The following is a 24,894-nucleotide window of genomic DNA, read 5'->3' as shown; positions in this document are numbered from 1 at the left end:
GGCTACTGCAACTGCGGCGCTGCCAAGGCGTGTGCCGTTGCTACGTGCTCGCTGGGGTCGGCACAATCTGGCACAAGGTGCAGCACAAGAACACACAAAGTGTCAGTGACTGAGGAGCGCCATCATTGTGAACAAATGTTCTAGTAATCTCTCAATGTATGCTAAGCACCTGACATCCAAGTCTCTTCCCAGTCAGCCAACCAGGGGGACTATCTATTTAACCCTCTTTGGGCGCTAATAACTCTGAGACCCCCTTGGGTGGAGGGCCCCATGTCTAATGATATAAACACCCAGTTTGACAACGTGCATTCCTAGTATGAAGACATGTACACCCAGTCTGATGACACAGATGCCCATCCCAACAAGGAATCACTATCTATTATATGGAACAACTTCAACTTCAACCTTCGAACCTTCACTTACATCTGTGAACGGTTCAAGGCCTCACTGGCCAAGGGTCACCTGTACCTTCTCATCGTGAATAGCAAGTTTTATCTTGTGGGATTTGCTTACTTTGCACCAGATGGCATGATTGGTTGTGGTACCTAAGGCTTCATCACTTTGGAGTGGCACACCCAAAAATTTGTCTGGCTCAAGGACTGCTGGTGTCCATTCTACACTGATGCTGGTAACGAGGGCAAACTGCTTCAGCAACTCAACAAGGTGGAGATTCTGTATGTGCCTACTGTGGTAGCATATGAAAACTACAACAGCCAAGTGACCTACACATCTGAGCTCTGTGACCATGTTCGCAGGTCCTCAGCCTTGCAACCTGCTCTTCCTCTTCTACCTCACACGCTTTAATATCCTTGCCACCCACTCTGATTTCACCCACTTCACCACAGGCAACCATTGAAACTGACTGGTTCCAGCCTTATGCTTACACAGAGGCGTCCTTTGAACCAGCACCACCAAACGACTCACCATCATCACCATCACCACGTTCTGGCACAAAACATCTGCACAATTACAATTAATGAGGTACGAATGAATCGTTCTTTACGGGGTGGGCTTTGGCTGCAACGTGTGACACCCTTAGTGCGACCCGTGGGAATAAAATTTCAGACTCCTATTACTCTTCACTAGCACAGCCACTTCCCACACATAGGTTTGCTACTTACTCCCATCACCCTAGCTCCGGGTTAGGGTCCCCCTGTAGGGTTCCACTAGCACTGGGTTTGCACTGCCACCTGGGCTTAGCGCTTCACTCCATTCTATACTTTGTAGTACCTGTTAGTGTCCACACCTATTCAACTAGACTGAGATGGGCACTCTTTGGGGGCTTCAGTCAGACTCTATGTGAACTACTACTATGAATATACTCAAGATGTATCGGAATTGATTCAATTTTTGAAGGGCTGCTTTCAGAAAAGTGAGGCTTCTGCAAGTTATTTGACACCCAGTGGCTGTAGTGCCCTGCCCCTGCCCATTGCACCTATGCCTGCCTACTAGTAAATCAGGTCAATTACGATTAATGAGGTATGAATGAATTGTTCTTTATGGGGTGGGCTCTGGCTGCGACGCGCAACACCCTTAAAATGCTAGTTGTGGGAGTATTTTTCGGATTCTGCTTACCTCTGATTAGCACAGCCACCTCCCACGCATAGCATTTTTACTTACTGCCATCACCCTGCTCCAGGGTTAGGGTTGCTCTCTAGGGTTCCAATAGCCACTGGGTTTGCACTGCCACCTCTGGCCTGTGAGTCTCGGTCTGTACACTCTGAGGCCAATGTTATTATCTACTATTGATAGTACCTATGCTGTATAGTAGTTCTAGTTACCTACTAGTGTTATTATCTATGCTCTATAGTGAGTGTACCTGTGCTCTATAGTACTACTATTACCTCTAGACCAGAGTTGCTTACTATGTCAATGTCTTGTATGCTGGACTAAGATAGGCACTCCATAGTACTTATTGTTGCCTGCTACTGATGCTGTTTATGTTCTATAATAGCTATAGTTACCCACTAGTATCAAAGTTGCTTGCCTGGGCAGTAGTTACTATTTTTGCTAGTCCGGCCTTACTTACTGCCCTATTCTAAGTTGCTACGGCGTTCAAAGTCACTAATCTGGTCTTACATATTGTTCTGTTTGAAGTTACTAGTCCAGTCGTCCAATGTGACATGTTGAAATCTACTAATTTGGCCTTACTTGCTGGTCTATTCAAAGGTAAAAGTGCAACTTTGCTTGGTAGAAGTAGGTCATTACTGGCCTTACTCACTGCCCTATTCGAACCTACTAATCCAGCCTTACTACTCTAGACAGGATCTACTAGCCAGACTGATCCAACCTGCTCTAAAGTATACATATGACTAGCCACTAGCCACCTTTGAATGCACTAGCAACTATTGAACACTTGAGAGGTATTTAGATGCTTACTATGCTATTTGGACTGATTATTACACAAAAAGTTACTGGTTTAGGTTGTCAAAGCTTAGTAGTTCAGTAGTACTCACCACCATGTTTACCACTTTACTAGAGCAGCCATTACTTAATAGTGGTTATTGTTACCTACTACTGCTGTGGTCTAAGGCTGTAGTTGTCCACCTAAACAGTACTTACCACTGTAAGTAATGCTGGACTAGTAGCTTGGAATAAGGTGTCAAATAAAACTCCGGACTAGGACTTTGAATGGACTAGTAAGTAAAAACCCAGACTAGTGCCTCTGAAAAATGTGGTAAGTAAGGCATGACTGGTAACTTTGAACGGGGTGGTAACTGACGAGTAATAGCTTCAAAAACAGCATCAAGTAAGCCTGAACTAGTAAGTTTGAAGGGCAGTAAGTAAAGCCAGACTAGTAATACTAGTAAGTAAGGCTATACTATCAAATTTTAATGCTGTAGCAACTTTGAATGGGACAGTAAGTGAGGTGGGTCAATAAGTTTTAATAGGGGCAGTGAGTAAGGCAATATTATTGTAGCAACTTTTCCAACAACTAATAAGTGGGCAATAGGGTAGTAGTAACTGACTGGATAGGGTTTCAATAGCATTAGGGAGGGGACAGTAAGAACTACCTAGCGGAGTGAGTAAGGCCAGGCTGGTAACATTGAACATGGTAGTAAGTCAACCCGGACTAGTGACTTTAAACACATTAGTAACTAAGCCTGGACTAGTAACTTAGTAGTAACTATCAACAGATCAGTAAATAAGGCTGGACCGGCAATAACAGCTTAGTAAGTAAAGCTGGACTAGTAACTTTGATTAAGGTGATGAATAAAAATCCGGAGTAGGAACATTTAAAGGCCTAGTAAGTAAAGCTGGACTTGAAGGTTTGAATGAACTAGTGAGTAAAGCCAGATGAGTAGGTTTGAACATAGTAACAACTTCGAATAAGCGAGCAAATAAAGCCCAACTTGTAACTTAGACTGGACTAGTATGTTTAAATAGAGCAGTAAGTGAGGCCAGAGTACTGGCTGTGAATGTGGTAGCAACTTTGTAGGGGTTAGTAGCTATAAAAGGGGTACTAGTTAGTGGTCAATAAGCCTGGACTAGTCAATTTGAAGGGCAGTAAGTATGTTGTACTAGTAACTTTGAATAGACCAGTGGCTTTGAAAATGGTGGCAACTTTGAACAGAGTAGTGAGCAAAGCCAGTCTAGTAAATTTGAACAATGTAGTGAGTACTGTCCAAGCAGCTAACTTTGATACTAGTGGGCAACTACAGTTAACATAGAACATAGTTAGTAGCAATAATGGGAGACAATCACTGCAAAGTGACAGTTTTGATTTAGTATGTTGGGTATTGACAATGGTAGTCCTACAAAAAACATGTAAGGATAGTTGTAAACAACTACAACTACTATAATAGCCAATGGTGCAGTTCAGTTGTCTCTGGTGTGGTTCATATGAAATGTTCTGGTAAAGGGTTGCTATGCAACTAAGTACTACTTGAATGTTCCCCCCAGCCTTTATCAGCAGGCTCTTCCATGCCTCTCTACTGTATACGGTCACTATCTGTCACTAATTGCCCCCTTCTGCCTATGACACCGCAGCTATAGTGGCTGAAAGTGCATTTCAAACTCAGTCTGGCTTAGCTAGTCCAGCTTCCTTAGTAGATGGGTAAGAAACCCAGAAGCCTCCTTGCTAGTGCTGCATGTGAGTGTGCTATGCACATCTGGGTATTCAGGTTTTGTAAAATCCAATACATTGCCTAAATTCCCAATCATATTTATGTAAGAAGGCACTATAAAGTGTATTACTAATCTACTTATGGCTTGGATTTAGATGGGTTAGATAAGGCCCAGTGTATATATATGATCACTGGGGCCTACTAACTGTAGAAGGGTCCTACAATATCAGTTCTTATCTGTTTTTGATAATTGTATACACATTGGAAAGTTGTGCTGAAGGCCTATATGCCTACAACCCCTTCGTTGACCCTAGTTTCCCTACAAGTGGTTTGCTTCTGTCAATTCAAATACATAACCTAATGTCTCACCTAATCAGATGGGCAGCTACAACATAGTGGGTTATAAATGTTTTCATTGTGATGAACATAGGATGGTTTATCAAGGTTTCTTATAGCTTCTCATTGTTTTTCATATCTCATTAATTGTTTGCTGCCAATAATGGCCCACTCCTACCAAGTCCAGCTTCCTTAGCACCTGGGTAGGAAACCCAGGAGCCTTAGGTTCAATCTCTGATGACACAGCTTTTTCTACATGTGGCTGTGCCATGCAGGTCAGGTGTTAATAATGGGTATTCAGACTTTGTAAAATCCAATCAATTGTCTAAAATCAGCAGAGCAGAAACTATAGAGTGCGTTACTAATATACTCACAGCTATACTTTATATGCGTCAAATAAGGCACAGTATAGATATTATTACTGGTGCCTACTAACTTTAAATAGCTCCTGTGACCTTAGTTCTTATCTGTTAGGGGTGATTTTATATGCATCAAAAAGCTATGTAGAAGGCCTATATGACTGAAACTTCTGTGTCTTCTATAGTTCCCCCTTCAGGTGGTCTAGCAGTGTAGAACAATGGTGTGTATTCTACCTCTGTAAAATTAAATATAGCACAAATCTTGGCTATATTCAGAAGGGCAGGTATGACACATGGTGTTGTAACTATATGGGCTTTGATATGCATAGGAAGCGTTTTAGTCCTTGCTTCCACAATGTCTGCACTCTTGCTGTATATTCTTTTCTTGTCTGTCGGCGGTGATAGTAGTGGACACAAGGTTTAATATAGCTTATTAAGATCTCTCATTATATTCCATATCTCATGAATTTTTTTCTGTCAGTAATGGCCCACTCCTACCAAGTCAAACATGACCCTGCACTAGATGTATATCTTCGTGCTAATGACACCTCATAACCTTATGATTTACCAGCCGAAACTGACCATACCCCAATGCGACCCCCCCTTCTCTCACTTCAATAGTAAGCATGATCCATGTTTGAGTTGCTGAATGTTGGCCTTCCTCGAGTGGTTTGGGGGTTTTCATTGGGGCCGGTGACTCCAGGATCTTCATCTTCACTATTCACCATTCGAGATGTCGACAGGGAGGGACTTCTAGATACAATCTGGTGATAGATGATAGATATCTACCTGTTATCCCAGTATGGGCATTGTTGTGAAGAAGAAGGAGGAGGAGGAGGAGGTTTGTGGGCATTGTTGGTGGTTATGGGCTCCTAGACATGGTCTATTCTGGAGCACTTCATTTTCTTGTTGAAAGAACTCAATAACACCAACCCTGAGGCATGTCATCATGGTGTTATTGAGGGCTATTGTTGCAGCGTTGGCCCTGTTTTCACCAAGGGACATCTGAACGCCAGAGAGATGTCATGATCACTGATGGTAAGTCTAACAGTGTTGTCAGCATCACACCAAAAAAGAAAGAGAAAATACACACCTTTGGGTGTGTCTATGGTACTGGAGTTGTTTTGAATTGGTGGGTGATTGCCTCAGTTGGGGAGTGTCAGCCCATGATGTGAATGTTCATCAGAAGCAGGTGTAACTGAGGGTGGGATTATAGATAAGGCACTCAGGAGAATTTGATCAGTGAGGAGGGTTGCAAGGGTGAAAAAAAGATAGAGGTACTTTGAGGTAATGCTCAGCCAACTTCACAGTGTGGCTCATGTCTTTGAGCCCCCCTATATGTTTCCATCACCTCAGGTCCCCAGTGGTCTGGTTCTGTAAGAACACAAACAGTATGGAGATTAAAATATTGGCATGCCAAAAGTACTGGTGCTAACATGTGCACACTGTGTGCTCTGCAGCCATAGGAGGAACACAAGTAGCGCACTCGCTGCAAGTACATGAGCTCATTGTGTGGTGAGGTTGCGCTGTGCAAACGCAGGCGCCACCGCTGTCGATCAGTAATTCTTGCTTTCTTTGCTGAAGTGGGTAATTCCACACAGTGTCGCTTGTGATCTAATAAGTCAAACACTCTGATACAACATACACATGGTGATTATACTATACGCACATACCCTCCAAGTTCAGTGGTCATACACAAATTAGTTATCAAGATATTCACTAGTTTACGTTGTGGCACTGCAGCAGCCGCTTTAGGCAGGTGCTCAGGCGTCTACGCAGATCCCTGCTCCTAGACTAGGGTTTGCTATACATTTTTCACCAGAGGCTGGGTGGGCTCTTTCCTTAGCTTCTCACCACAGCCTCTAGGTTCGTCTTTGTATATCCCTGGTCCCCTATTCGATACAGCTTTTCACCACAGCCTCTAAAGTGCTTTTGGGATCTCCAGAAGTCGCCAGAGGCCCAGGATTCAACAGATTCTGGGGCCACGTCTCATATGACGCCTCATCGCCACTGGGTGCGCAACTACGAGCCTCTGCGCGTCGCGATCCGCCTACCGGACAATCAAGTCGTCTACTCGTCGGGCGTTGGGTCGGTAGTGTTCAGGCCGGTGCTGGGAGGGCGCGATGCGCGAGATGTTGAGTTTACAAGAGTCCTACATGTCCCTGCGTTACGAAACAACCTCCTCTCTGTCCTATTCCTCACCAGACGCCGCGGTTTCACCGTCACGATTGGCTCGACGCGGATGGACTTCACTCTCAACGGCTCGACGCTCTTCTCTGCCCCTATCGCGGACAGCAACATCGCCTACCTCGCCGGCACCACTGTGCCCCTCCCTCTCGCACCAGCTGAATGCGCTGCGATCGCATCCACTCTGCCTCTCGACGAGCAGCTGTGGCATCGCCGCTTCGCACACTCGCACATCGACGGCGTGCGCAAGCTCCACGCGCAAGATCTGGCCACTGGCCTCACCCTGAAGTCGTCAGCGCACCCTGAGCCACTGTGCGAACCCTGTCTCGCCGGCAAGATGCACGCTAATCTGTTCCCTCCGTCGTCCTCGCACACATTGCAGTGTGGTGCCCTCATTCACACCAATCTGAAGGGACCGATGCCCAAGCAGACGCACCAGGGCTACAAGTACTGGCTCATCTTCGTTGACGACAACTCGCGCTATCGCCTGCTCAAGCGCAAGGACGAGACGTTCGCTGCGTTCAAAGCCTACGTCGCGTGGTTCGAGACGCTGTTTGCGCGACGACAAAGGTGGCGAATACATGTCCAACGACTTCAATGCGTTCTGCATCGATCGGGGCATCGAGCGACAGCACTCGACGCGCAACAGGCCTCAACAGAATGGGGTCGCTGAGCGCACGAACCGCCTGCTCGCTGACGGCGTCACCACGATGCTGTCCGAGTCTGGGCTGCCCCAGACGTTCTGGGGCGAAGCCGTCCTCTCCCTCGTTCACGTGCTCAACCGTTCGTTCACCTCTGCGTGTCCAGACGCGACGCCGTACGAGCTGTGGCATGGACGCAAGCCGGACGTATCGCACCTGCGCGTTTGGGGCTGCACTGCGTATGTGCACGTCCAGAAGGACAAACGCAATGGTCTATCTCCTCACATGGAGAAATGCGTCTTCATTGGCTATCCACAGGGCATCAAGGGCTGGAAATTCTACGATCCACTCAGCAAGCGCGTCACCATCAGCGAGCGCGCCGAGTTCGACGAGCGATACTTCCCTGGCCTCAAACAGTCGTCCACTCGACCCACCCTCCCTGCCCCTCCTGTCGCTCCTCTGCTGCTGCTCGACGACTTCAACGACGCGCCTGAGCCTGTGCACCTTTGCCACATCAGGGGGGTGTTGTGCCGCCTCCTCCGGAGCCTGCTGTTGATCCACCACAGGATGCGCAAGAGCCTGAGATCGAGGTCGATTTGCACGACGCTCCGCCCGCTGGCCCTGCGCCGTGAGAGGACTCGGCACCGCCTATCGCGTCTGTCGCGCCTGGCTCTGCGCAGCACAAACGTGCTCCCACTAGCACAAGCTCACCTCAGCCACACTGGATTGTCCCTCGCAGCGAACACGCAACCCCTATACCTACCTCCTCTCCATCTCCTACTCCAGTCCTTCATCGTCTCCTTTGCCGCATCCATCGCGTGAGCCTACACCCGGCTTGTGGGATGCGTACGAACCATCCCCTGCGGTCCCCGACCCGGACGAAGACGAGTACGACTTCTAGAACGACTACACAGTCACATATGTGTTCGAGCAGCCTGAGAAAGAGGAGACCACCGAGGAGTTCTGCGCTTCCGCCCATGCATCCGATCGGACGACCTACACCAATGCAATGTCGCGTCCTGACGCAGCGCAATGGGTGGACGCCATGTGCGAGGATATCGAGGCTCACCACGTCAATGGCACCTGGAACCTCGCACAGTTGCCCAAGGGCAAGCGCGCCATCGACTGCAAGTGGGTCTTCCGTGTCAAGCGCAACGCTGACGGCTCCATTGAATGCTACAAGGCGCAGCTCGTCGCAAAGGGCTTCTCTCAGCGTTCTGGGTTCGAGTACGACGAAACCTACGCCCCCACACCGCGTTTCGCTGCGTTGCGACTCCTCGCTCACGCTGCGCTCGAGGACATGTCAGGCAGTCAAGTACCTTCGCTACTTGCGTGACACTGTCAATCTTAAGTTCGCTACTACCGTCCTGACGCTTCTGCGAGCTCCCACTTCACGATGTACACCGACGCGGACTACAGCGACAACATGGACACTAGAAGGTTGACTGGAGCGTATCTCGTGGTCCTAAGCTCTGGCATGATCTCCTGGAGCAGCAACCTGCAGCCCCTCGTCACGCTGTCGACCACAGAGGCCGAGTTCGTGTCCACTGTGGATGCGGGCAAGGAGATCTGCTGGGTGTGCAACATGCACGAGGAGATGCGCATGCCATTGGACGCCGCTTCACCTCTGTTCATCGACAACCAGTCTGCGCTCTCTGTCGCGAAGAACCCGGAGCACCACGGCCGCATGAAGCATCTCGACTTGCGCTTCTTCTGGCTGCGCGACAAGGTCAATGATGGCGTCATTGCACCGTCGCATCTGCGGACAGGCGAGATGCCTGCAGACCTGCTCACCAAGGCGTTGGCTGCGCCGAAGGTGGAGCAGTTCCGTCGCATGATGGGCTTAGAGTGAGCTGGGCGCATTTGCGCTTCAGAGTGTTGCAGATGCGTGCAATTACGGGGTGTTGAAGTTGGTAATTCCACGCATGATTCGTCATTTTCTATTCTGTGATATCGTCTCATACGCTACACACACGAACATGCATACTATCCGCACATACCCTCCAAGGTTCGTTTTCATATGTCCAGGAGTTCTCGAGATATTCATTACTTTACGTTGTGTCACTGCAGCAGCCACTTTAGGCAGCTGCTCTACACAGATCCCTGCTCCTAGACTAGGGTTTGCTATACATTTTTCACCAGAGGCTGGGTGGGCTCTTTCCTTAGCTTCTCACCACAGCCTCTAGGTTCGTCTTTGTATATCCCTGGTCCCCTATTCGATACAGCTTCTCACCACAGCCTCTAGAGTGTGTGGGGATCTCCAGAAGTCGCCAGAAGCCCAGGATTTAACAAAGTTGGCTAGAATAGAGACCTGAGAGCGATAGATCCCAAGTGTTGTCCTGTTTGGCATGGCACAGACTATCTTTCGCTCATTTGGAGTGATAGGGATTACATTCACAGGCAGTCCAGGTAGCTGAATAGGTTTTGGGGGACAGCTGAGCTTGACAAAGAGCGCTATCAGTGCTTGCTTGTCTTCATCAATGTCTTTGGCTTTCCAGCCTACAATCTCTGCTTCAGCACCATTGGTTACTCTGCACTCTGTGGCCTCATTGTTTTTAATCATCACTGGCATTCCAACACACAAAGACAGCTTTCCTGGCATATGTGCAGTCATTTTTGGATCCAAACTCCACAAGAGATCTCGAAGTTCAGTAGAGGCAGATTGGTTGCCTTTTTCCGGGTATGCTTTGGCATGTCTTCACTCATATTATATCCTAGTCTGTCCATAGAATAAAAGTTGACTAGTTCCTGCCCATGATCCTTTGCAAACTGAGCCACAGACTTTTCATTAATACCATCCCTCACAGCATTATATCGGGTGATAATGGAGATATACTTGAAGTTTGGATCATTGAGAGAGGGTCTGCCTGTTGCACAGCTAGCAACTCTAGACTGCAACAGCTTATAATCAGATTGTGTACAGGCATAGTACCTGAGATTTTCCAAGGCAACACAAAGCTTTGCATCCTCTGGGCTCTGTGACTTCTGGCGCATATTTTCCCTCAATATTACTGTGGTAGTGAATTGGTGCCACAATGCTTTCCCAATGGACATTTGTTGCTGGGTATGAGAGTGTGTGTGATGGATAACACGTCCAACTTCACCTGAAAATAAGGGTGCACCACCTACTGCAGGAGGCAGCTGGGCAAAATCACCAGCAAGAATCATATTAATACCCCCAAATGGAGTGCCATCATTTTTTAGAGAAGCACACATTTTAGCGCATATGGAATAGAGATCCATGCAGTTCACCATGCTCACTTCATCCAAAAACATGTATTCCACATGCTGAATGCGTGCCCGGACCTGAGCCAAACTAGCCACCTGGTCTGATCCATTTGAACCCATTCCTCGAACTATTCCCAAAATTGAATGATATGTAGATCCACCAATTAGAGCAGCTGCAGCCCCAGTAGGTGCAATACACATGAATCTGTAGCCCTCCTCACGCTTTCCAAAGAAGTGAATGAGTGCTTTGATCACTTGGGACTTTCCTGTGCCAGCCATTCCACCTAGATACATTTTGAGATGCTCTCCACTAGGTTCGACTGCATGGTTAGCGACAATTCTGAATGCACGCTCTTGATCCTGATTCAAACTGAACTCTGTGACAGTGCCATCAATGAGCTGCTGCGTCATTTCATTGTCTGCCTGGAACTTCTTGTTCAAGAAATACTTTTTCCCAACTACCTTCACTTCATTGACTTCATGGTTAGGGGGTGGCCAGACAGCAGCAACTTCTTTTTTGTGTTGATCAGCCTGTGTGTCCCTGGCTTCAATCAATGCCTGACGTCTGTCTGTAAGTAGCTTTTTCCACTCTGGCCCAGAAGTATCTTCATTGAACTTGAGTTGCTGTGTTGAAGGTTTATTTTCAGAGCTTATTTGGCTTGGAAGGGCCCACCCTGATGACTGCAGCATCTCTTCTGCCTCTGCAAACTTTCTGTCTCGTGCTTCCCAGATGCTTTTCTTATAATCTACATCGCCATATGCAAGGTATTCAGCCTCTGTAGACTGGATTGGCAGTTATCCATGTCAATATAGTATCTAGTGTCCATCTCATCCAAGTCTGCTGGGCTGTACATTCCTGAGAGCTTAGCACTCTTCTCTAGCATCTTCCGCTGAGCAGAAAAGTCATCCCGAGCATCATTGCATTCGTACCTGATGTGAAAATACTTCATAGTCCGTTGATCCCGTTCAGTGAACTTGTGCGCCTCAAATGATTGATCCCACAGAGTAGTAATAGATGGGCGGAGGTCCTTTCCAGTTCGCCATGGCTTAAACAAAGTAAGCATGGTCATGCAATACTGCTCACAGCTACCAGAATCTTTTCGGGGAAGAGACCCACCTACAAAGTTGGGAACAAAGGCTTCATTTTCAGACATCAGTCTAGCATGATGGGTAGAATGGTGTGGGTGGTTTGCATGGAACTTGAAGTGCTTTTGTGGGATAGTAGCCTGGATTTCCTTCTCTAGTTTCATATTTGATTTAGTGGTGAGCAGCAGCTCATCATCAGACTCCTCCTCCTCCTCCTCCTCCTCTTTTTTGCTTGGCCCTGCTAGCTCATCTTCAGATCCAGACTCTTCCTCCTCTTTTGCTATAGCTGTGTGGCTCCAATCTGAGCTGGCTTCTCTTCCTCACTGTCTGACTCTGATTCTTCTTCTTTTAATCCTGGGTCTACATTATAATCATCCTCAAACTCACGATCATTGTCAGTAAAGTACTGGCTAGGATCTATGTCATCCTCAACCTGGTTGTGTTTCTTCTTAGGCCGTGGAAGACGCTGCTTATCTGACAGCCTAATCCAGTCGTACAAACACACAGACTCATACTCTTCAGGTCGCCAAATGTAGTCCAAAACAGGAGACACTGCTACAATTTCTGACTTCAAGGCAGATTTCTTCATGCCTAGCATCACTTTTGACTTTCCCTCACGGTCAATAGCATCAGAGTCTTCCCAGGCCTTCATCACCTCAAAAACATATCCCCTCCAGTAGCATATTCTGAACTTGTGGTTTGTATAGTGGTCTGGATGCTTCAACAAATACATTGCAGCCATAGGTCCCCCAATTTCTGAAGCAGCAGTGAGTGCATTCACAATCTTAGTGATCATTCCACGGGCCTTTTCTCGATTGGTTTTCTGGCTGCCTAGAAGCTCGGTATTACGTGAGAAAACCTCCTCAACGGAGCGAAACATCACATGTGTTTTTAGCGGTGTTTTTGTAATATAATCAGCCACATATGCAATCACAGACTTGATGGCAGTGCCAGAGAGCAAGCTGGTGACATCGTGGTTGCACCGCAAAAGATATGATAGAGCCGGTGTGAATGTGTTCAACATGGGCTCACCCTTTTTCATAACTAGTGCACCAGACTCGGGATCAACTCCAGTAGCCTCATGTGTCTCTCGAGGGAAGCGGGCCTTGCACACCTTGGTTACTGGGTCACGACAGCCTTGGTTATCAAACTCTGACTTCTCAGTTGAAGCTGGCTTAGGTCGCTCATTTTCTGATCGCTGGTTCTTGTTTGCTTTCTTTTTCCCAGTGATTCTGTCTCTACATTTGTGCACATTGGAGAAATATAATATTTCATCCACCTCTGCCTCATATTTGACCCACCAATCTTTTTGAGCCTTGCATGCTGTGCATTTTGAGTCTGTTTCATGTTTCTCTGAGCAACTGGGAGGTGGAACTTCTGGTAGTGTCTCTGTGAGTGGTACGCGATTAGGATTTGCCTGGGCAATCTCTGTCACACGCTTGTCTACAGTCTCCATAGTACCATTCAAAAACTCGCCCTTGTAGCAGCCCTCTAGATATTGCACCATAGCCTGCTGAAAGTCTGAGGTGGGGTCTAAAATGCGATCTCTAATCTCTTGTGGAGTGAGTGCACATTTAATCCACAGCAGCATATGCAAGTGCAGAGTCAAACGGCCCTGCTGTTCAACAGTTCCGTAGTACCCAGCTGTGTCTCCATATAAACCGGGTTTACTAGTGCCCACTCCAAGAACGTGTTTCAGGAACAGGTCAACCATGACATTGAAGAAGCGGGCACCTGCAACTGGATTGTTTGCAATCAGATTGAGACGCTGATCCCTTGGTCTGAACTCTGGTATATATTTCTGATCAGTGTCTGCAAAATATAGTGCCAGAGGGTGTTTGACATCAGTGGGAGCAAATGTGATGAACCAGGAGGGTGCACCAAGATAAGATACCATTGCCCAGATCTCATTGCGCATATACTTTTTACTAGTAATAGATCCTTTCACCTTGTAGTTCACATGGTCCAAATCACTGAGTAGCCTGAAGCAGGCCTTTTCCTCCTCAGTCTCTGGTTTAAAACTTCCCTTAGACAGCCCATTAGCAAGCTCAGTCACAGTTTCTGTGCTGATATTCAGCAGTCTGTGTGCAATCTCATCAAAACGCTTCTTATCAGCAAGAAGATAGCCTGCACTGGTAGACTGCTTGATTTGCTCATGGTTTAAAGCAACCAAGGGAAACAATGGCTCAAGTTGGAAGTGTTTATCATGGTACATCAGCAACTGCTGCTTCCGCTTCTCCTCAGACACATTAATAGTGCCTTTCACATTTTTTAGCCCACCATAGCCATATGGGAAGAGCCACGGAAACATTTGTGGGTAGAGCTGAGGATTGTTATAGATGCTTTCTGGATTTTTTTCCTGACCAATTCCAAGCACCTTTCCACCAGATTTGAAGTGTTCTACAGCTCTTGCCTTGATTTCATATGGTCTGATCTTCCCCAGATGTTCAAGACGTTCACCAGTCAATCCATGCACTACAAATGGACACTTTCCATCATCTACACCTTCCTCTTCCTCTATTCCAGTGACTGCAGCTGCCTCTGGATCAATATTAGACATACTCTTAGTCTGAGTATAGTTCACAATCACTGGAGGCTCATCTTCAGGATACTCTGCCAGATTTTTGTATGAAATGGTCAGATCTGCATAGTCAGAATGGTTGAGCTTAAGCCACTCGAGTGCAGCACTGACTTTCTTTTGCCTAACAAGCATAGGTGTGCGTTTGTATTCCTTTGCTGTGGGCACATCAGGACCCAGAAATATAAATGCAAGCACTTCATCAAGCTCGTCTCTAGGTGGAGGCAGCACAGAATATATTTTAGGCATAGGGAGAGAGTGGCTGACCACATTTGCCTTCATCTTAGACATTCCTGAAATCTGGACTTTTACTATACACATATTGTGCTTTACTCGTGCAATCAAGAGTTTTTCTGTCCAGCTCAAGTCTTTAAGAACATGTGGTACCTCACCTATCCAAAGCCCATTTGCCAGACTGTTTGGTGGTAGCTTTCCAGAGAGTAGATCGGATGCGCAAGATTTGCAGACATTATCACAGCTTGGCAGGAGCACCTTTCCTGGGACATCACAGATAGGATCAGAAAGGGAAGTGCGTTCTACCCGTGTAACTGGCCTTTCTGGAATAAGAATATTGAGATCACATGTAAGCTTGCTGAGTGGTTGAAGTGCTGACTTGTATGTCAATAAACCACAGACTGCACAAGCACCCTCTTGGAAGTTTCTAAGCTGAATGTCTGAGGCAAATCCAGTGATGATCTCACCTAATAACTGAGTATCAGGTGGACTAGGTGGAAACTGGTGCTTTACAGACTTGGAAACTAGGGGCTCATTCAAAGGTAGAAGGGCTTTAGCACGCTTAGTCTTCTGTTTTTTACTATTTGTCTGCACTGGCTCAGTGGGCACAAACACCACTACATATTCAGGGCATGAAATACAAATATGGTTCATTAGAATACTTAACCAATGGTCTTTGGTCTGTCTGATTGTAGCAGAGAAACCTATTGCATGTATTTTAGCCAACGCACTAGGTCAGGTTTCTGTAGTCTGGTAATCAAGTGTGATAATGGTATTTTTACCAATATGGCACACTCCGTCTTCACTATCTCATTGGAAAACACACATTTATGATAGCGGTAGTTCATATTCATTGCTATTTCACCTTGAACTGGATACCTTCGGAGTTCACTTGCTGTCCACCACTTCCCTCTGGTATTCTTAGAGGGAATAACAGCACCACCAAATTGTGACAATATCAGAGTGCTAATGGGCTTAGAAGATGTTTCAACTGCTATCTGAATAGAGTAATATTTGCTCTTGATAGCAGCCCAGAAGTCATGCTTAAGCATGCAAGTCCGCACAAACAAAAGTCTAATAAGCCTCACTTGAGACCGTGGAGAGTTCCAGGTCAAGTATAGTGATACACTAGGCTGCATATAGCCATACATAGACCCAGAATAATGCCAGACAGGTGAGGGGTAGATAACCTCGATGTTTGACTGAAGGCACAGACAGACAGAGCTTAAAACAGAGGTGCTCGTCCAAACCTCATCCACAAGGGACCTGGGGCTTTCAATCAAGGTGCCCAGAGTAACCTGCTCAGTGTAGTCTAAGCTATATAGAGAGTGATCATCTATAGATGTATCAGTAAGGTTGTGCCATAACAGAGGAGAGAAGTGCACTTACAACATAGATTGGAATGGATCTGGGAGAGAGAGGCAGAGTTAACTTGTGCAGAGGTGTGCCAAGCACACTGAATCAGCCATAAAAGGCTGAATAGTAAGGTGGGTTTGAGTGCAGAGTAGGAGAACATTGTGGTTCGAGTTCAGAAGTGAGAGGCGCCCAGAGGCTGCCTAGCCAAAGTTCAACTTCAACCACCATCAAACTCCCATGGTCATGTGACCATGTGGAAGGCGCCAAGTTCTTATCTTAGTCGAAAGCAAGACTCGGTGAAGCGCACTTGATTATCACACCCAGAAGTTCAGCAACAAATTATGAATCAGATTGCAAGAGTGTATATCGAGTTGGTCGTAATGAGCGTGGTGGTAGTACAAAGCATTAGTGTGTAAGTAAAGAAAGAATTAGATGATCGTAAAAGAGTCCAGATATCAGTGAGCAGAGGGCAGTGCAGGAGAGTATGGTTCATGATATGTACATAGGGATGTCCACAAGATACCAGAAAAACAAGGTAGGAGAGAGCAAGAGATGCATAGTGGTAGTGGGTATGAGTGTAGCACGACATACATGCACAGGGAGACAACAATCTGTATAAGACAAGAACAAAGACGACACAAGTCTGGTATCAGCATGATGCACATGCACAGGGAGATGACGATCTGCAAAAGACAACCAGCGCACTAGGTGCTCTCCTCAACCGACACATGAGAGGCGATCTTCACTGCACCGCAGAGGTTGAAGCCAATTGAAGGCTTGTCGTCACTGCCACTCTTACTAGAGTAAGAGTTGCAGGTGAAGTAGACGACAGCCAGATCGTGAGGCTGGAGTGGTTCACCACCCTCACCAGGAAGGCAGCGAGGGAGCAACTGAGGCTGGTTGAGGAGATAGCTCTCGACTCTGTCTTCCTTCTGGAAGTGCGCAGTGGCGTCCCAAACTGGGTCTGAAAGCACAGAGTAAGCACTTGAAGCGCTTCAATGTGTGTAATGGAGAACTTACAGGTGGCATCGGGCGAGTGATACGACTTCACCGTGTCACTCAGATCCTTGATGGGATCAGACTGCCGCACAGAGCGACTAGAGGAACCCACTTCCTCGTCGTCCTCATCTGAGCTGAGGTGGATGCTCTTCGCTGCACTCTAAATTAGTCACTGCATCAGTGCAGACAAAAATATGCACTCACGGACAGGACCAGAGATTGACCCTGTGACAAAAGCACCGACTCAGTATCGCAGAGCAAATAGAGCAAGCAACTCACTTTTAGGCCGAGGTGTCATGGTACTTGCACGTTCAGGGTTGTGCAACGCAGAGTGTGCCCAGAAGCAACCCTGGCTAACAAGCTCATCATTCTTCAAGAGCGCAGTTTCACCAGTGGCGATCGTTGCTTCCTGGTAGTCCATTGCACGAAGAACAAAAGGACCCAGTCGAGCATTATCAGCCTTGCCAAGCAGCTCAAGGTGAATGCCTTTGCCGTATAACGACGTGGCACCAAACTGGAACTCCCCGTTGTTCTCCGTGTGCGCTCTGATCACCATGCCAACAGCATAGCCAATAGCTATGTTGTTGCCAAGAGCCAGGTTGTCGAAACACAGATAGTACGAGTTAGCCTTGAACTTGGAGACCTTCTTGAAGAACTTAGGGTCAGCACATCCAATATTGAAGACCTTCATGCCGTTGCCAGTGTTGGCCAACGTCTTGTAAAAGATCCTAGTGAACACCTGATGAGTATAAATCTGCAGGATTTGATTGAATTATACATACTGTCGTGGAACGGACTCTGGATGTGCCCTATGTATTATTTTTCGCCTTTTCCTCACCTTTTCTCTGCCTGTTACTATATTGGAAGGTTGTTCCCGCGCTTAAGCGCCCGTATCGCGGACTCTCTTAGCACTTGCACTTCGTGTCCTAGCCCTCATCTCGACCTCTTGGTCTTTGTGGGCTAGGTGAGTATCTCGATTGCCTGTATGTATGTAGAGCTATGTTAACTTGGTCTTTGTGGGCTAGACATCCCTCGTGTGACTCTAGTTTGCGTCTGCTTTGCGCCTAGTGCCGGCAACGCCTCTGCACCACTACATCGAGGTCATCCAACCTCCACCTCTACCCATCCACCCCTCCCTCTCCTCCGATTGGCGTTCGCGGCCCGCTCCCGCGTCATTAGGTCGAGATCTAACCAGTGAGTGCTGGCATCAAAGCATCGGATCGCCCCCACTCGTGCAAGCATCGTCCCCACCCTGTGCCACTCGCCCCGCTCTTCCCCTACCCTGCATACCTGCCGGAGTTATAAGGCTCTGAGCGTATCGCAGTCTCCCTGGGTCTGTTGAGCTCGAGTATCACACTCTGAGAACACTACCCCGCTCCCGGCCGACGACTCTATCCGCGCAGTTGGTCATCCCGACTGATTGGCTGCCCGGAAGCCTCAATAGGTGTTCATTTCCCCGGAGCGTACCCTGGTTCCTAGAGCACGGTGGCTTGCGCAGGTCATCAGCACGCGGTTGACACTGAAGACAACCGGCACGTCCACATCGTCCGCAACGAGCGAAACGACCTCCTCTGGCGAGAGTGCGACAACCAACCGTGTCCTCACATCCGTACCCCTGTTACCTACACGACCCGCAGAGCTAGATACGACGAGACCCACACTCCTATCACACCACTCGTCATGGACGTCCAACAGTTTCAGGCCCTCATGCAGGCCCTCACCGCGAACCAGCAGCAGTTGGTTGCCGGACAGGCCAACCTTACGCAGGCGGTGACAGATCTGGCAACCGCGTTCCAGAACCTGTCCACCACCCTCCCCCAAGCTATGACGAATGCGACGGTGGCTTCGAACGTCAACACCCAAGCCACGAAGGACGCGACCAAGGTCGCGAACAAGCCCCAGCCATACAACGGCAAGACCAGTTCGGATGCACGCCGCTTCGTAGCATCCTTCCAAGTCTACGCGATGCAGATGGGCGGCCATCTGAACACTGCCAACGCCACGGGCGGCTTTGATCGCGACGACGCGAAGTGGATCAAGTCGGCTCTCACTCTCCTCACCGACGATGCTGCGATCTGGGCCACCCCCTACCTGGAAACAATTGGTAACGGGCTGGCGGTGTTCAACAACGACTGGACGACCTTCAGAGCGGCGTTCAAAACGCGATTCGAGACGGCCGACGAGGCAGTCGACGCGAAGGCAGCCCTGCAGGCTCTGCACCAGCGTAGCCTCTCCGTCGTCGAGTACTACGCGCGGTTCAATGAGCTCGCGGACAGGACCGGCTACAGCCAGACCGACCTCCGCGACAGGTTCTACGAGCACCTCTCCTCAGAGATCAAGGACGAGTTGGTGCATACTGCTCGCAACACTTCTGCGCTCCCCGACCTTGTTCAGGTCGCTACGGACCTCGACATGCGCATTCGCACGCGCAAGGCTGAGCGTGCGCGCGAACAGGGCAAGTCTGTGGCGACCCCGACTGTCCCTCGTACCGCCACTGGGCAGTTCGCATCTGTGGCAACTCCCTCGACCATGCGCGCCTCCCGTGACCCCGACGCGATGGACATCGACGCTGCCAAGCTGAGCGAGTTCAGGCGGTCGATGAACGGCAGGTGCTGGGGCTGTGGTGCGACCGACCACCAGAAGAAGGACGGCAACCACTCGAACGAGACTTGTCGCTGGTGCGGAGGCCGTGGCCATCGCGAGAGCGTTTGCCAGAGCAAGGCACTGGGCAGGCCACGCTTGGGCGGTCAGCAGCGCGTTGCAGCTACCACCGAGGACAGCCCGGTCGCGTCGACCTCAACGGCGAACTCCAATGTGCAGGGGATCAACGCAATCCTCGAGCAGATGCAGCAGATGACGGAGCAGCAGAAGATCCTCCGTGGCGAGCTTGAACTGCTCCAGAAGTCTTTTCCGAACGGGCCCGCTTAAGAGCTGCGGCAGCGGCGCCCCCACCAAAGGTCTCTTCTTCTTCGTTCCCTGAACCTGTACCTAGCGCATACGATACCGTAGATAGCTGTACGATACCTGAAGCAAATCGATCTGGTTCGCACTTTCGCACTAGCGTGATAGTAAAAGGAAACGATAAGAGTGTTAAGACCGCAGCAATGATTGACTCTGGCGCGACTTCGCTTTTTGTTAGTAAAAGGTTCATAGATAGGCATGGTATTTCGGTGCACCCGTTGTTCAAGGAGATCACAGTGCACAATATCGACGGTACAAAGAACAAAGCAGGCAGTATTACGCATTTTACAAGGCTTACGTTAGGTATGGGTACTTATAGCGAGCGTCTCGATTTCTTAGTTACAGATCTGGGACCAGAGGACATGATTCTTGGCTTGCCTTGGTTACGTACGGTGAATCCGGAGATAGACTGGGAGAAGGGAGAAATGCGGATTGAGACGGACGAGGAGGAGGAGGAACGGCCTGCGTTCGAGCGTATCAACGCGAACCGGGCACAGCGACGGAAGTGGCAGAAGGCAGGAGTGTTGGAAGATGCGAGGGAGGAGGTGTGGTGTGCGGCAGGCTACACCTATTCGACGCAGCTGGCAGAGGCTGCCAACAAGGGGAAACCTCAGAAGACGTTTGAGGAGATGGTCCCGGAGGAGTATCGACGCCACGCTAAGGTGTTCTCCGAGGTCGAATCAGAGCGTCTCCCTGAGTCGAAACCTTACGACCACGCGATCGACCTCAAGCCTGATGCGCCTGAGTCGATCCGCTCCAAGGTTTTCCCTATGCCTCTGAACGAGCAGGATGAGCTGGATCGGTTCCTGGAGGACAACATGCGCAAGGGATACATCACACCTTCTAAGTCCCCCATGGCGTCTCCAGTCTTCTTTGTCAAGAAGAAGGACGGGAAGCTCCGGTTAGTACAGGACTACCGGAAGCTGAACGACGTCACTGTCAAGAACCGCTATCCGCTTCCTCTCGCCTCAGACATTGTGAACCGGCTGCGAGAAGCGAAGTACTTCACCAAGTTCGACGTGCGCTGGGGGTACCACAACGTCCGGATCAAGGAGGGTGATGAATGGAAGGCTGCCTTCGTCACTAACCGAGGGTTGTTCGAACCCAAGGTTATGTTCTTCGGGCTCACCAATTCGCCGGCCACCTTCCAAGCGCTGATGAATTCGATCTTCGCGGATCTCATTGCGCAGGGCAAGGTAGCGGTGTACCTGGACGACATCCTCATCTTCACGGACACCCTAGAGGAACACCGTCGACTGGTTCATGAAGTACTTCAGCGGTTGGAGGAGCACGACCTCTACCTGCGCCCTGAGAAGTGCGAGTTCGAGCGGGAGGAGGTGGAGTACCTGGGGCTGGTGATCCGTCAGGGCTCAGTCAGCATGGACCCGGTGAAGGTGAAAGCCGTGCGCGACTGGCCAGATCCTCGTAACCTGCGAGATCTGCGCGGTTTCCTCGGGTTTGCCAACTTCTATCGTCGCTTCATCAAGGACTTTGCTAGGCTGGCTCGTCCCTTGAACGACTTGACGAAGAAGGACGTCGCGTGGACATGGGAGTTCGCGCAGCGTCAGGCATTCCGCGCGCTCAAGGACGCCTTCATCAGCGAACCGGTTCTCGCTACATGGGCACCAGATCGACCCACCAGACTCGAGGTGGACGCTTCTGGATTCGCAACGGGTGGTGTTCTGCTCCAGAAGCTCCCCGACGGCCTATGGCACCCGATCGCGTTCCGCTCAGAGTCCATGTCGGATGCAGAGCGCAACTACGAGATCTACGACCGAGAGCTCTTGGGGATCATCAGAGCACTGGAGGACTGGCGCCACTACCTTGAGGGCCTTCCAGATCCCTTTGAGATCATCACGGATCATCGGAACCTCGAGTACTGGCGCACTGCTCAGCATCTCTCACGGCGGCAAGCGCGATGGTCAATCTGGTTGGCACGCTTCGACTTCGTCCTCACCCACAAGCCTGGGAAGACGAACACGCAGGCAGATCCTCTCTCGCGTCTCCCCACTCATCAGGTCACGGACGCAGAGGACAACCAGGAGCAGGTCGTACTCAAGCCAGAACGGTTCGCTCAGCTAGCTGCAACCATCTGCAGCGACACCGATCTGCTCGAGCAACGCATCCGTGAGTGCACCAAGCGCGAAGTGGAGGTTAGAAGCGGGCTTGCAGCGCCGCCTCGCAGGATGGCAAGTGGAGTAGCCGAGTGGGAAGAGCACGGGGGCCTGGTGTATCACGAAGGTCGCCTATACGTGCCGGCCGACCCAGAGCTCAGACGAGAGGTTCTTCGGCGATGCCACGACTCAGTCACAGCTGGACACCCTGGACGCAGCAGCACCCTTGAGCTCGTCAGCCGACACTACTGGTGGCCTGGGATGGCGCTCTTCGTGGCCAAGTACGTTGCAGGCTGCGAGCGCTGTCAGCGCTACAAGCCAGCTCCACATCCACGCTCCACCCTGCATCCGCACGACGTCCCTGAGGCCCCCTGGAAGGTGGTGGGAGTAGACCTGGTCACTGGGCTCCCAGAGTGCGAAGGGTTCAACGCCATCGCGGTGTACGTCGACCACTATAGCAAACAGTGTCACGTCCTCCCCACACGCGACAGCGTCGACGCTGCCGGCATTGCAGACCTGCACTACCGCGAGATCTTCCGCCTACATGGTGTCCCTCGGAAGATTGTGTCGGACCGTGGTCCCCAGTTCGCCGCTCGCGTGATGCACGAACTCTACGGCAAGCTCGGCATTGAACATGCGCTCACCACCGCGTACCACCCTCAGTCTAACGGACAGACCGAGCGAACGAACCAGGAAGTGGAGCAGCACTTGCGCCTGTTCGTACGCAAACGGCAAGACGACTGGGTACGCTATCTGCCAACAGCCGAGTTCGCGCTGAACAGCCGAATCCACTCTGCACACAACCACACTCCCTTCGAGGTCATGTACGGGTACAAGCCAGACTTCACGGTACCAGTGGGAACAGAGACTCGCTTCCCTCATCTCGAGGATCGTCTAGAGGGCATGCGCCAAGCACAGAAGGACATTGAATCAGTGCTGCGCGCAGGCAAGGCGAAGATGAAGGTCCACTTCGCAGAGGAACACCCTCGTGATCGGAAGGCGTTTGAAGTCGGAGACAAGGTCTGGCTTAGCGCAAAAGACATCAGTGTGCACCAGGCAACGCGCAAGCTCGGTGTCCGGCAGCTGGGACCCTACAAGGTGGTCGAACGCGTGGGTGACCTAGCCTATCGTCTCGAACTCCCACCCACGCTCAAGATCCACCCGGTTGTACATGTGGATCGGTGTCCAAGTATGGAGGAAACGAGGTGAACGGGCGACGAGCACCACCGCCAGAGCCAGTGGAAGTGGACGGAGAGGAGGAGTACGAGGTGGAGAGGATTCTGGACAGTCGGTTCTTCAACCGCCGGCTTCAGTTCCAGGTGCGGTGGAAGGGATACGGAGAGGGGGATGACTCGTGGGAACCAGCGGCGAATGTCGCCAATGCCCCAGAGAAGGTCGCAGAGTTCTACGAGCGCAATCCCAACGCGCCTCGCAAGATATCTGCAACTCTATTCGCCGCTCTGCCATGGAGGAGGGTTGAGCACCCTGAGCATGCAGAAACGGAGAAGGAAGACTGGCAGGAGGGGAGGATCATGTCCATCCGGGACGGATGGGTTTTAGGAGGGGGGTAATGTCGTGGAACGGACTCTGGATGTCCCTATGTATTATTTTTCGCCTTTTCCTCACCTTTTCTCTGCCTGTTACTATATTGGAAGGTTGTTCCCGCGCTTAAGCGCCCGTATCGCGGACTCTCTTAGCACTTGCACTTCGTGTCCTAGCCCTCATCTCGACCTCTTGGTCTTTGTGGGCTAGGTGAGTATCTCGATTGCCTGTATGTATGTAGAGCTATGTTAACTTGGTCTTTGTGGGCTAGACATCCCTCGTGTGACTCTAGTTTGCGTCTGCTTTGCGCCTAGTGCCGGCAACGCCTCTGCACCACTACATCGAGGTCACCCAACCTCCATCTCTACCCATCCACCCCTCCCTCTCCTCCGATTGGCGTTCGCGGCCCGCTCCCGCGTCACATACGTTGGATGCACCGTGGGGTAGTGCTTCGAGGTCAGAAGCCTACTAGTGGGGCTCACGTGCAGTGGGTGAATGTAGTTCACCATGTACGTCTTGCCGCTACAACAGAAAAGTCAGCAAAGAGAGTCCTAATTAGAATTAAAAAAACATGACTCACTCATTCTCAAAGTCAGGCAGCCCATGGCGAATGTTGGCGATCGTGGTGCTCCTGTCGATTGACTGCTGAACACCCCAAAGCTCGTGCGGTACCGATCTGTAAGAAGTGTGAGTAGAAGTTACTACAACTAAAAATGACTCACTTTGAGGCCTTGTCCTTGAGCTTCTGCATGTCGAGAGGCTTAGGCAACACCCTGATAAGCAGTGCAATGTCAGTGAGAGCACCACTAGGGAGTAAGCTAGATAAAGTAACTCACAGGCGTTCAACTTTCACTTCCGACAGGTCTGTGGTCTGGGTTGACGCAGACTTGTACTTGATTCTACACAGATGTTAGCAGAGATCTGAGCACTATAAATGAGAAGCTTACGAGAAGCGGGCCTTTTTTGTGGGAGACGTTCTGGAATATAGAAATATGTCAGAAGTGTGTACCAAAGAACAGGGAGAAGATGCGTACTTGAGAGCGTCATCACTGCCTTCATCTTCAGAAGACTTGGAGCGCTTGCCTGCCGCCTTGAAAGCAGATACAAGACTACCACTAGCACGGGAGGCAGTGTCAACCAGGCTGTCAGCTTGCACCTTGACGTTTCTCTTCTTGGTTGGAGTCGAGCTAGAGGGCATAATAAGCG

At 49.8% G+C, this 24,894-nt stretch overlaps 2 protein-coding genes across 2 annotated transcripts; both read right to left on the bottom strand.

Annotated features, from left to right (window-relative positions):
- Positions 1–16,776: 16,776 nt before the first annotated feature.
- BXZ73DRAFT_100320 (uncharacterized protein) lies at positions 16,777–17,762 on the bottom strand (the record flags this gene model as incomplete). The annotated part of the gene is made up of 4 exons (XM_048014547.1): positions 16,777–17,036; positions 17,093–17,224; positions 17,276–17,296; positions 17,351–17,762. 4 exons carry the CDS (start codon positions 17,760–17,762, stop codon positions 16,777–16,779), a joined length of 825 nt encoding a protein of 274 aa, XP_047878860.1.
- A 6,214-nt stretch (positions 17,763–23,976) lies between these two features.
- BXZ73DRAFT_100317 (uncharacterized protein) lies at positions 23,977–24,886 on the bottom strand (the record flags this gene model as incomplete). Its single annotated transcript, XM_048014546.1, has 7 exons — positions 23,977–24,016; positions 24,115–24,210; positions 24,269–24,364; positions 24,411–24,461; positions 24,525–24,587; positions 24,636–24,665; positions 24,723–24,886. 7 exons carry the CDS (start codon positions 24,884–24,886, stop codon positions 23,977–23,979), a joined length of 540 nt encoding a protein of 179 aa, XP_047878859.1.
- Between the last annotated feature and the right edge of the window lie 8 nt (positions 24,887–24,894).

Source organism: Epithele typhae, assembly GCF_022376455.1.
Source record: "Epithele typhae strain CBS 203.58 chromosome Unknown BXZ73scaffold_17, whole genome shotgun sequence".
Lineage (NCBI taxonomy): Eukaryota > Fungi > Basidiomycota > Agaricomycetes > Polyporales > Epitheliaceae > Epithele > Epithele typhae.
This window is presented reverse-complemented; position numbering and strand designations above follow the sequence as displayed.